The 12,903-nt window shown below is 36.9% G+C and overlaps 1 protein-coding gene across 3 annotated transcripts in view; it reads right to left on the bottom strand.

The window, feature by feature from the left end:
• CNTN3 (contactin 3) overlaps nucleotides 1–12,903 on the bottom strand; it is a 297,168-nt gene that overhangs the window by 98,220 nt on the left and 186,045 nt on the right. For all 3 annotated transcript variants that reach the window (XM_072989444.2, XM_020811500.3, XM_078385204.1), the window contains exons 8-9: nucleotides 9,274–9,403; nucleotides 6,746–6,896 (exon numbers count right to left, since the gene is read on the bottom strand). In XM_072989444.2, coding sequence (XP_072845545.2) covers nucleotides 6,746–6,896; nucleotides 9,274–9,403 — 281 coding nt within the window. The remainder of the gene's footprint in view (nucleotides 1–6,745; nucleotides 6,897–9,273; nucleotides 9,404–12,903) is intronic.

Below are 12,903 nucleotides of genomic sequence, written 5' to 3' on the forward strand. Positions count from 1 at the left end.
ATCGTCATGGATTAGAGTCAGTGGAGAGAGTGTTTGTAATTTTAAAAAACTCTCAATTGTTCTGTGAAAATTAATTAGGAGAAAAATTGAAGTTAATATTTTTAAAAATATTAAATACTTAGGTATAAATATTCAGAAGAGTTTACAATGTTTGAAAGGAGTAAATTTAAACCAGTTGAAACAAAAAAAATATAATTAGATGATTTTAGAAAGACTGGATTCTCATGGTTCAGTAGAATAATGGTATGTAAAATGAAGATTTTACTTAAGATTAATTTTTTATTTAGGTTATTATGGAAAGGGGTAACTGAAGAAGAGCTGAAAGATTGGCAAATATGATTAATGCATTTTGTAATGAATATAAAAAGCAAGGCTAAATAAGAAGAGGTGGTATAAATATCAAAAAAAATGGAGGGTTATGTTTTTCCTAATTTAAAACTTTATTATATATGTAATCAAATGAGACAAATAGTTGATATAAAATCTCAGTTTAATAATTTAATATGGTTAGATATAGACTTACAGGATAGTGGGGACTCTGATAATACCTTATTTAGACAATATAATAAGAACATGTTTAAAAAATTGACAAGCCTCCTTTTAAAAATATTCCTATAATTTTGAACAAGTATAGGAACATGTTGATTCCATCAATTCCCCCTTTACATCCAGTGGTAGAACTGGAGGAATTTCCAGAAAACTCGAAGTGGAATTTAGAAGGAATATTGGTGGATGAAACAAGTTAGTAGGATAAAAGATGGGTTAGAAAAGATTGTGAATAAAGAACAAATTAAAGAGCAAATAGGAATGGAGAAAATAAACTTATTCAATTAGAGCAGTGGCTTAAATATTAGGTTAAATATAGTACATATAGGAAGCTTATGAAGTTTGATGAAATGGTACTGCAGAAGGAAAAAATAAATTTAAAAGATAATAAAAGGTTTAACAAATAAAATTCATAAAATACTATTAGAAGCCGATGATGAACAAGATTTTTTTTAATTAATGAGGGAACATGACATGGAAGAGGAAGTGCGTACCGAAGTAAGGTGTGGAAAAATATATGGGATATAAGTATATTGCAGTCTATGTCTATAAGGATAAAGGAAAAATTGTACAAATTAGTTTATATTAATTTAACTCCACTTAAATTAAATTAAATACATATTATTTTTTTTAAGATGTGTTATTTTCCTATGTGGTAGAAATGCAAAAATATAGCAAAATCTGGCAGTTATATTTTAAGGAAATAAATGAAATAAGTTAAATAGAAAGTTGTATCCTTTTACTGATATTTAATAAGGAGCAATGGAAATGAACTACAAAAGAAACATTATTAAATGTAGTAACATTGGCAAGATTAATAACGGCAAAGAACTGGAAAGTAAAATATGATTTCCAAGTAAATGAATGGTACAATGAAATCTGTGCCATTATGTATAATCTCAAAGTTTAAAATGGTTTGTTAAATAAGGATGTTTTAATAGATATCCGGGCACAATTTACTGACTGTGCATTAATAAAGGGGAAAGGTTGCACACCTTTGCTGGAATCAATGCAGTTCTGGAACAGGTAGGAGACTCCATATGGGGAAGAACATCATTTCTCTAAATTGTTCCTGTGAGGAGAGCACATTGTTCTTTCTTGTACTGGTTAAATGGATTTATGTTAATTTTTTAGTTACATGGTTTTTCTTTTTATATTCTTTGTTTTTCATATTCTTTGTTTTGTTTTTGTTGTAATTTTTAATAATAAAAAAGTTGTACTGTGGTGCATATGTTTTGCTCCTGAAAGGGAAGGAACAAAAGTTTTGCATAAAGTCTGTGTGCGTTTGACAAAAAATCTTGATGAGGAAAAAAAATGTTTTTCTCACTCTTGCCTGGAGGTGAAGAATCTCATGGACCTTGAGAATTGCTTGATAATGGCTTATCAAATCAAGACAGCTTAATTCAGAAAGAGCAAAATTTTAGCAAATTGTCTTCCCATTTCCAGACTTGACATTAGTTCTTCAACAAATGTCATTAGTGAGCCCTATGAAGCTTATGCTATACACTGTAACACACTGTATTTGAATACTGTATAGTGGGTTTATATGCATATCTGTGTGTGATTGATGTAGCCTAGAAGTATTATCTAAACACTGTCTTCTTGTCCAGTTCATACAATTTCTCCTACATGCTTTTCATAATTCCTGCCACCACTGTCAGCTACCCAATACATATGTTCTCAACTTTATGACTACAGTGGTAGCTGTACAGTGGTGCCTCGCTTAACGAGCGCACCGTATAACGACGAAATCGCATAGCGATCTCTTTTTTGAGATCGCTAATGCGATCGCTTACCGATGGCCTCTATGGCCAAAACTCACATTGCGAAGATCAGTAAGCATTTCGCTTACCGATCTTCGCATTGCGACGCTGGGAAATCAGATGCTCGGTGGCTCCAAAATGGCCTCCGGATGACCCAAAATGGCCGCCGCAACCATTTTCGCGCCCTGCCCTTGCTTACCGAGGGCGCGAAAATGGCGGTGCTATGAGGAAACTTCACTTAACGGTGAGTATAGAAGCCACTGGAATGCATTAAACTAAGTTTAATGCGTTCCAATAGCATTTTGTATCCTGTTTAGCAATGTTTCCTCATAGCGAGGGTTAATCTGGAACGGATTAACCTCGCTATGCGGGGCACCACTGTATATAGTTATCTACTCTATGGATGCTTTGGAAGTCCACCATCTTCAGTTTTTGGTATCAATACTGGCAATCATTCCTGAATATTATCCCAAGCCTTCTTTTATAAGAACAGAAAAAGATCCATGTTGGATCAGGCAAAATGCCTACCAAGTCAACTTCTTGATTCACAAAGAAATCAACTAGATGCAAAACCTGCAAGCAAGACATGATTGTAAAATACCACTACAGCTGGTATTCAGAGACATGTTACCTTTGATCTTGTCAGTGACAAGGACTAATAGCCCAATAGCTATTAGCTTGGGGAGCTTTAAAAGTAGACTGAACAAATTCATAGAGAATGAGACTATCACCATGACTTGTAAAACAAAATACATCAGTTATGTGATGTATGAAGGATATCTGTCCTGAATCTCACTCTTTTCAGTATCAGTGGATGATGAAGGGTTCTACTTTTATGATAGAGAAAGTGGTCTCCCTATTCTCTTTCTCTGCTTCATGCATTATTTTATTCACCTCTATAACATTCTCCCTTAGTTGCCCCTTTCTTCCTAAAATAAATAGTTCCTGCATCTATTCAATATACATATTTGAGGTTAAAGGAAATCGTAGCTAAATGTAACATCTCACACTTGAGTTAGAAGGAGGGTAATATAATCAGAATGTGTATTGGGAAGTGGAATGGAATGCACAATCCACTGCAGTTGTTTATCAGTACCCATTTCTCTGCTCAATGGGACATTCATTCTGATTTGCATATTAATGTGCCTTTTCATACAGAACCAGTCAACATATATTCACTTGTCTATGGCTATTATCCATTAAAGGAGGAACTGCTGTTCCATGTAATAAAAAAAGGGAGAACACCTTATGCCTGTAAGTTGTTTGGAAAAATACACACTTTCTGCTGCTTTCCAGTAAAAAAGGATGGATAACTGGAGTGTGTCTAAGAGCCAATTTTGTGCTTCTGGGTTCTCCATGGACTATACGAACCACCAAAAATTCCCAAACCTGAGAAGAATGAAAAACAAAAGGGATAAAATCTACCCTTGATTTTGAAAGGAGAACCACCATTTCTTGATGCTTCCAGGAACAGCAAAGCTTTTGTTGATACAGGTGACTTTGGCTAGGAAATCTGGGAGACCAGGAACCACAAAAATACCTTTATGGGCTAAATGTAGCCTCACAACTACAACCTTATGTCACCAAATAGAATTATGGAGAGGCAAAGCAGAAAACTATATGGAAATAAGAAAGCTAGTTTCACATATTTCTAACTTGCTCTAAATATAGATCTATATGATCTATAGATCTAGATCAGTTATTTCCAAACTTGTGTCCCCAGATGTTCTTGGACTACAACTCCCAGAAATCCTGGCCAGCACAGATAGTGATGAAGGCTTTTGAGTAGTTTTAGAGCAAGAACATCTAAGGACCCAAGATTGGGAACCACTGATCTAGACAATATATTCAATGATATCAGTCATACTATCTGAAGATAATTGTAATAGAAATACGGACATGCTTCAATTGTCCTATGAGCTTCACTACCTAAAGAACAGAAACAGCATACAAAATGAGTTTGTTCAATACTTCCCCAATCACTACGACACTGTTATGTTGCTTCTGGTAGGAGTAAGTTGATGAAGCTATGTATCTGCAACCTAGGTGCCTCGGATGGGAAAAGGTTCATTTGCTACAACTAAGAGGATCATCTGTTGCCCTAACCTGTTATGTCTAACAAATAGTTTTGTGAAAGTGAGTAGGAGATACATAAAATACTTACCTTTACGGATACTGAGATGTTTTCCCTTGGCCAGAATTCTGTTGTTATTTACTGTGTGCAGCAGGTACAGCTTACTGCAGAAAAGGCTGTTTAGTGAGCTATTGGTTGTGTGCACAGAACACCCCTGGCACTTTATGAAATAGCCGCCGCCACTTTCACAGTGATAGCTCTATGTGTGGATTCTGGCCACTGTATCCTATTTTCTTATTTCTTAAAAGCCTTCTAAATATTTGTATGTATGTCATTTTCCTCAAAACGTCTGTGCTTGAAGGGCCCCCAGAACAAAACAGAACAAAACAACCCACCCACCCAGAAAAGTATAGTGGACAATGGCAAGAAGCTGATTCTGACACTTCAAGCAGCTTCTTCATTTCAGCAGCAGGGAATTTTTTGTTAACTTTCTCATGTGGAAAAAAGGAAGGCAACAGTGGTGATATGCAGGATAGTGAACAAGAACTGAGGAGGAAAGCTGCTAGGTATGATTCTGTCATATCCACTTGTATCCTTTGTATTTCAAGGACAGCAGAAAGCTGTTGTACATATTTTGATCTTTGATACACATTCACAGAAATGCAAGCCTTCTGCAGTATATCTTCATATAAACTTGAACAGTAAGCAATTGACGTCATTATATTCTGAAAATACTGACCTGGGATCCCATTGCCATAATTCCTTCAGTCACACAACCAAATTAAATATGGCTTAAGTTTGCATAACTATACGTGTCCCCATGTGTTCCTTCACTATCCTATTTTTCCCCACCTCGCTCTTGCTTCCTTTTCCTGACATAATCATATATTGATGTCATTATATATGTAATTCAGCTCTGGTTTTGGGCAAATATCTTGAGGTGTGCAAGAACAGACAAGTTGCATATGTGACCCACAGATTCATGCTTCCCAATGCTGGTTTATATAATGCCCACCATGGTGTGTGAAGTCAGTAAAGTGAACGCAGTGAAATGAAAGTGAAGCAGGCACCTATGCAAAGATAACATCAGTGATGTCTTGCTGAGGATGAAATTCAGCAGTGAGACATGAAATTTCAGGGGATCTAAGGGGACAAAGTGGATCTGTGCACCTCTGAATTTGTTCTACTCTGTCATCAAAAAGCAGCAGCAACCACAATTCAGTGGCTGAAATCCTATGCAGTAAGTGATAGTGCAGTAAGTGATATTACAGTAGAGCCACTGAATCAATAGCGATTTGGTGAGTCAGCTCCTCCATAGGTTCCACTGATTCAAAATGGCCTACTGTTGTTATGACGTACTTCTGGATTTTAGCCAGTATTTGTGCTGTAATGTTCCAGTAAGTGTTCACACTGCAGTCTTAGCTGTTTAAGATTAATCTGTTACTAATTACTCACAAGGAGGCCCTACTGAATTCAGTCAGGCTTCCCTCCTAATTGTTTTTTGCATATAAGTGTCTCTCTATATGTAATGTTAAGAGATTAATCACCGATTAGGATTTTTATTGTAATTTTAGTATATTTAATTATCTTGTGAAATAAGACAATTAAATATATTAAATAAATATACTAAATAAATGTATTTATTTATTTATAGAGTGGTCTTATAGGCCAGATGGGTGGGGTATAAATAAATAAATAAATAAATAAATAAATAAATAAATAAATAAATAAATAAATAAATAAATAAATAAATAAATAAATAAATAAATAAATAAATAAAGACAAGACAAGACAAGACAAGACAAGACAAGACAAGACAACTAAATGTGATTTTCGTGGTCTTGCATAGAATCCAATAATGGGCAAATGTAGAAGCCAAATCACTTTTAGAATAATTGCATGAATTATGTGGCAGCGGCGTAAGAAGGGGTGAGGATGGGAAGAAGACATGCTGTGGTGTAAAATGAACACAATTTCACTTTATTATAGCTCAAAGTGTTGTGGCATAGGACCAACATCCAGGCTAAACATGTCCATAGCCTATTCAGTGGCAGAAACCTGACTGAAATGAAACCTCTTGCTAAAACAACAATGCATCTGGGAGAAATGGATCCTCTCCATTCATCTCTGCAAAAAAAGATGACCTGACTTACCCCCCCCCTTTCAACCTCCCACAAACAAAAGAGAGGATAGTTGGTGAGTGGTTATGCTGGTTTAATTGGAACTAAAGTCCTTTGCATTGTTGCTTTCTGATTTTAATTTTAAAACAAATTGTGTGCATACTCCTTTTTGGTTTTTAGGACAGCAACTAAAAATATTAATTGAACTGTCATATGAAAACATTCACAATTTTACATGATACCTTTCATTTTCTTGGAGCAGCTCACCTCCCTTTTTCCAAGTAATTGTTGCTTTAGGGGAAGCTCTTGGCTTGCACTCAAAATGAGCTGTACTGCCCATTAGAAGCTGAATCAGTTTCTTCACTGGACTTTTAGAGAAGTCAGGAGCAGAAGCTGGCATAAGAAAAAAAAAAACATTAATTACAAAATGCGGCTGCTCTTTCATGTCCTCCATTGCATTTCCACAGTCTTTCTTTATTTTCCATCTTTATTTTAACAACAAATTTAAAAATGCTAATATAACACTGAACTAAAAACACTAAAATGCCACTTATTTCATCTACAATTAAGGTCATGCTTTCTCTTCAATAAAGCATATAAAAGCAGTATTGGATCATACTAATGGTGTAAATCAATGGTTCCCAACCTTGGATAACCCAGGTGTTCTTGGACTGCAATTGCCAGAAGCTTTCACCATTAGCTATGCTGGCTGGGGTTTCTGGGAGTTGAAGTCCAGGAACACCTGGGTTACTCAAGGCTGGGAAGCACTGCTGTAGATAGTTGAGCATCTTTATTTCCCACTGTGGTCAAACAGATATCTAGTGGAAATTTATACTTAGGACATGAGGATAAAACTCTTTTTCTACTGCTGTTGTTCTACAATTTTAAATATTCAGTCATTGACTTTATTGCCCCATGCACATTGTTTTCATGCAAAACTGTGGACATTTTTTTTATCAGTGCTGTGCTACCAAAAGGTGGCAGTGGCAGGGACAAAAATGAGGAGGCAACAAGGTGTAAGCAAGCCTCATGTTGTCCCCAACCATTTTAGGTGATGTTTACAATACATTTTGCAAAAGAATCTTATAATTCAGGACTCTCTGTACTGAATTAATAGATTGCGCAATATTGTTTTGTTTAGGAAGCTTTGGTTGCGAAAAGGAGGCAGACTGAGCATTTAATAGAAGGTGAAGACATTATCTTAATCATTCGCACAACTAAGTGGGAAACACTCTATCACATTATGCCTTATGTTGCTTAATCCATGCCAGCCAATATTCTGAATAAAAATGAACCTTTTGAATGTAAGTGTTTGCAAGAGGAATGGGGTGGAGAGAGAATAATGTTCTTTAGCAATACGTAGCTTAAGACAAGAGAAATACTGCCATCCAAAATGTTATTATATAAACAGATTGCTAATTTGATTTGGGACTCACATTCACTGCTCAATCTAGATTTAAGTGACTTGCACAATTTTATTGTGTTCAAATATCTGATGCTGAATTCTGCACAGAAAGCTCTCAAACTGATAACCATGCAATCAATGTTCTAATTAACAACTCTGTTTAGATTTGCATCTACAGGTTTTCTTCTCATGCAGAAATAAATAGCTCTGTTTGGTTATTATCACATTCAGTCGCACATCCTCTGAAGAGGAGAGGTTCCTGAAGATGTATAAACTGTTGAAGTGAGCAAACACCCATATTTTTCCAGGATTCATGTTCACAGATAAGAGTCTACACATGAGCAAGAATCTATTTTCTACAGTCTTGTTTCTGTTTGTATGAGGATGACGGCAGAGCGAATCACCCCTTTCACCTTGCCAATGGCAAGTAGAGTAAGTAAGGGCAGTGTAGGGCTTATTTCAATAGGCAACAACACAGAAAAACTTTACTTTCTATTTAGAACAGACAATGAGTGGACTTTCAGCAGTACAGTACAGATCATGTTACTGGTGAGGAGCTAAATGCAATCTTGGATGTTGACAGCATTGGCTTCAAATAGTTGACTCCATTAGCCAGAGCTTGTTGGGGCAGGTGGTTGTTTCATTGTGGCTGCCACTTCTGTTGATCTTAACAATGAGTGGGGAGGGGGTGATCAAGCTGTTTAAAGCCATACAAGTTGATCTTCAGGTTTCCCTCGCTACTATCTTTATCATAAAAAAGGTGCTTGCTATTTCAATCCACCAGGAGCTCTGCCACACTCCAGCACTCCTTTCTGGTCAGCATTAACCGTTTGTTTTTAAAAACAAGCTGGCATCACCTCCATGACTAAAAGACTGCCCCTTCTGTCCATAATCAAATAAGAGGTCATAGGAAGCCACCTTGTTTCTTTTAAACGACATTGCTCTCCAAGGAATACTAGGGCTTTGATGCAGAAGGTCAGAGCTACTGAGTAATGTGCCAAGGCGACGTTCCTTCCAGATCGTGTGATTAGTTTTAATCTCTGGGCTGACATCCAAGCCTTTGTCTCTCCTCTCCCCCTAATTAATAATTTATCTTGGTGTCCTTGTTTTAAAACAGTGAATGATTGGGTTGTAAAACACATTGGGCTGGTGTTGCTTCCCTCATCAGCAGTTCTTCCAGATGCATGTGAGTTAAAAAAAGAAAAACAGCAATGCAGATAAGGAGTTGCTTGCTGTGATAATATTTTATTTTCCCCACTTTTTCAAGGTTCTTGTTAGTATGACAACCATGGCAGCATGGGAGTAGGGGGAGAAAGACAATTTAATGACAATAAATACAAACCAGACAGGAATGTTTAGACTTACCTACAACTCTGAGATCAGCACTGGAATATATTGTGCCATGTTTGTTTTCTGCTATACACTGGTAAATGCCAGAATCTGACAAGTTTAGGTTTGTTATGATCAAAGCTCCATTTTCAATTTGTATTCTTCCCTGGGCAGTAAAAACAGAAGTTATAAAAATAAATACCCTTTCATTGACTGATGAAATAAACACAGGAGGATATTCTGGCTATACAGCTATAGCCCATGCTTTCAGCAAATTTCATTTGAAGAGTTTAAATGCAACTTAACAGATGTGTACATCAGCTGTGGAGTTTTCGGTATGATCTGACCAAAGTGTGTAATATAATAATAAAGGATTTATGAGAGACCAAGATCTATAGTGCTATCCAGTAGATATAAGTCTAAAACTATAACACCAGCTATGAAAATCCTCTTTCAAATTCTAAGAAAATTGAGTTGGATTTGACAGCCAGCATGATTTATTCCTGACAATCCTGGGATTAGCTCATTTTAATTTTGGTCCTTACAAGTATGTCTATTTCTGCTCATTGTTTGTGCAGAGTAATAAAAAATCCCACTCATTCCTAAAAAATGACATTTCAGAACATAACAATTGAGAGTGGGTATAATGTGTGGGTGAAGAAGGTCTAGTTCTTTTCACGGACATGGGATCAGTTTTGATGCATAGACTACAGGTGACGCCTCAGATTATTTAATGTTCATTCCTAGAAACATATTCTCTTCACACAATTAGAAGGCAGTGGAAAGAGTTCCAGCATACACAGGGGAGCTGATAAGTATTGAGCCTTACCCAGAAATAATTGAGCTAGGAAGCTATAAATTGCAGGGTGTAATGACCAATTTATCTATATTCAATGGTGCAAAAATCAACTACCTATGATTTTAACTGAACTTTCATTTTCCGGTCCAAAGTGAACATGGCAGCACCTCCAGAAAAGTTCAATGTGGAAGAGCATAGGACCATAATCAAGTTCCTGTTTCTCCAAGGGAAAGATGCAAAGCAGATCCATGATGAAATGTCACAAACTGTGGGTGACAGTGGGCCTTCATATGCAACAGTTAAACGTTTGATTGTCAATTTTTAAACTGCCCATTTTGGTGTGGAAAGTGAGAAACCCAGTGGAAGGCCTGTTTCTGTCTCTGTGCCTGTAAATCTTAAAGCCATCCATGACATGATCATGAATATCAGCCAAAAGTATTGCTATATATCTGAGAATATCACGTGAGAGAGTTGGTGCCATTATCCACGACGACTTGGACATGAGAAAGCTGGAAGCACAGTGGATCCCCAAACGTTTAACAACCGAACAAAAGAGGAAACGTGTGGAGTCATCGGTGGCTGTTTTGGAACATTTTGCAAGAAATGAGTGAGATTTCCTGGGCAAACTGGTAACTGGTGATGAGACATGGCTCTACTGTTATGATCCTGAGACAAAGGAACAGTCTAAGGAATGGAGGCACAGTGGTTCCCCCAGGCCAAAGAAGTTCTGAGTGCAAAGGTTGATGCAGAAGCAAATGGCAACAGTTTTTGGGATAAGAAGGGAGTTCTACTGGTGGACTACCTCCAACAGGTTCAACCATCAATGCAAAATATTACTGTGCTTTATTGATGAAGTTGAAGCAAAACATCAAGGAAAAACATCAAGAAAGCTCTCCAAAGGTGTCATCCTGTTGCATTACAATGCCTCGTCATATACTACAGGTGAAACAATGGCAAAATTGACGTGCTTAGGCTTTCAAGTGATGCCCCATCCACCCTATACTCCCAGCCTGGCTCCTTCTATTATCTGTTCCCCTAACTCAAAAAACACCTAAAGGGACAACAATTTGAGAGTGTTCTGGAGGCAACTAATGCTGCAAATGAGTGGTTACACCAGCAGTTGGAAGAATTTTATTTGCAGGGACTTATTTATTTATTTATTTATTTAATTTATATGCCGCCCACACTACCCAAAGGTCTCTGGGCGGCTTACAGCAATTAAAATACAATACAATTTAAGAAGCTGCAGGACAGATGTCGCAAGTGCATTGACTTCCTGGGGGAATATGTAGAATAGTGTGGCAGTTACAGCTTCCTAGCTCATTTTTTTTTTCTGGGAAAGGCTCAATATTTATCAGCACCTCCTCCTAACCTTTTCCCTGTACAGTTCCTTGTAAGACTTTTTTGTTTGTTTTGTTATAAAGAGCATTCAAGCACATGGTATCCCAACTGTTATATGAAATAATAGTACAACCCAAACACACACTCCTGGGGACACAGGTAGAATAAAGGACTGCTTGCAAGAGAGGTTTCCTTTTCTAACACAGAACAAACAAGACAGGAAGGCAAGTACTAACTGATATTTCCATCCTATTTGCAAGAATTATAATCTCAGAGGAGTTTCTACCCCAGTTCCATTCACATTACCATTAACAAGGTAAATGTTCTTAATATTCAGAGGACCATTGTGTTAAAGGCCTGTATACTTAGAGAACATTCTCTGCAATCACTAATCAGTGGGGATTTAACAAACATTCATCAACCTTGACTACAATAGTAGGGCTTTGGTGGGTTTTGTTTTGTGTTTTTTGTTTGATGTAATTTTCTAGTGTGGAAGGGGACTGCAAGTCCTTGGCTAATCATAATCAATCGGTTTCTACCTTGCATGGATAAATAAATGTTATACTTCAGTTCATGATTTTCACTAAGGAACTTGACAAATCTTTGCAAAAGTATAGTGGGATTCCTCCTGTCAATATGGGGAAGAGACAAAGAGCAGAAAAGAAAAGTAGTAATAGATACTTTTTCAGCATGGAAGGCAGCTAGTGAAAATGTTAGTGGCATATATTTTTCTAAAAGTACACACAAACTGCAGTTAATAATAATTGTGTTATTCCTTATGGATTTCCTTATGTTTTTCTTATGAATTTATCCTAGGTCATAGTGAGTAGCAGTTGAAAAATGAGCCTTTTATTTATTTATAGATGTGCAAATGTCTATCCTTCTCTCTCAAGGAAGACACATGGCGTTGTGTTAAATATGTCAGTACCAATTAACACCATGATTCATAACTTACGGAAGCATTTCCAATAATAGAAAACACATTGTGTGTTTGGTAGCTGTCATTTATCGTCTTTATTTTTGCAAAAAACCCCAACAACCATTTAGTTATAAGGCCCATTAGTCTTTTCTGATGGAATTACTTATGTGGTAGACACCTTTTCTTCTTTGGGGATCTAGAAATGACTTTTCCTGGATTGCCATATGGACTAGAGCTAAGCCAAAACACAAGTCCTGCTGTAATAGCCTCTGGCTCCCATTCCATGCATATGCTGTGGTTCTCTCTCTCATCCCTAGGCAAAATCTGCCTTTGTTCAAAGGACAGAGAGACAGACTTCCATCTCTTTTTTTACAGTACTGGAAGGGAGGGAGAATTATCTGGTTGGCTAGGACTTTTCTGACTAGATTTGTTCGTTATGCAACAGCCTCTCTCCAGTTGGGTTTGGAGAGAGGCATTCCTGCTTCTTTGTCCACAATCCTCAATTTCATTCCAAGCTCTCATTTCCCTGATACAGTATTTCATCTGTGCACTAGGAGAAACGTTACAGTCTTCTTGTTGCAAAAAAGGCACCGTGAAACATACTGTA

Source organism: Pogona vitticeps, chromosome 2 (assembly GCF_051106095.1).
Source record: "Pogona vitticeps strain Pit_001003342236 chromosome 2, PviZW2.1, whole genome shotgun sequence".
NCBI lineage: Eukaryota > Metazoa > Chordata > Lepidosauria > Squamata > Agamidae > Pogona > Pogona vitticeps.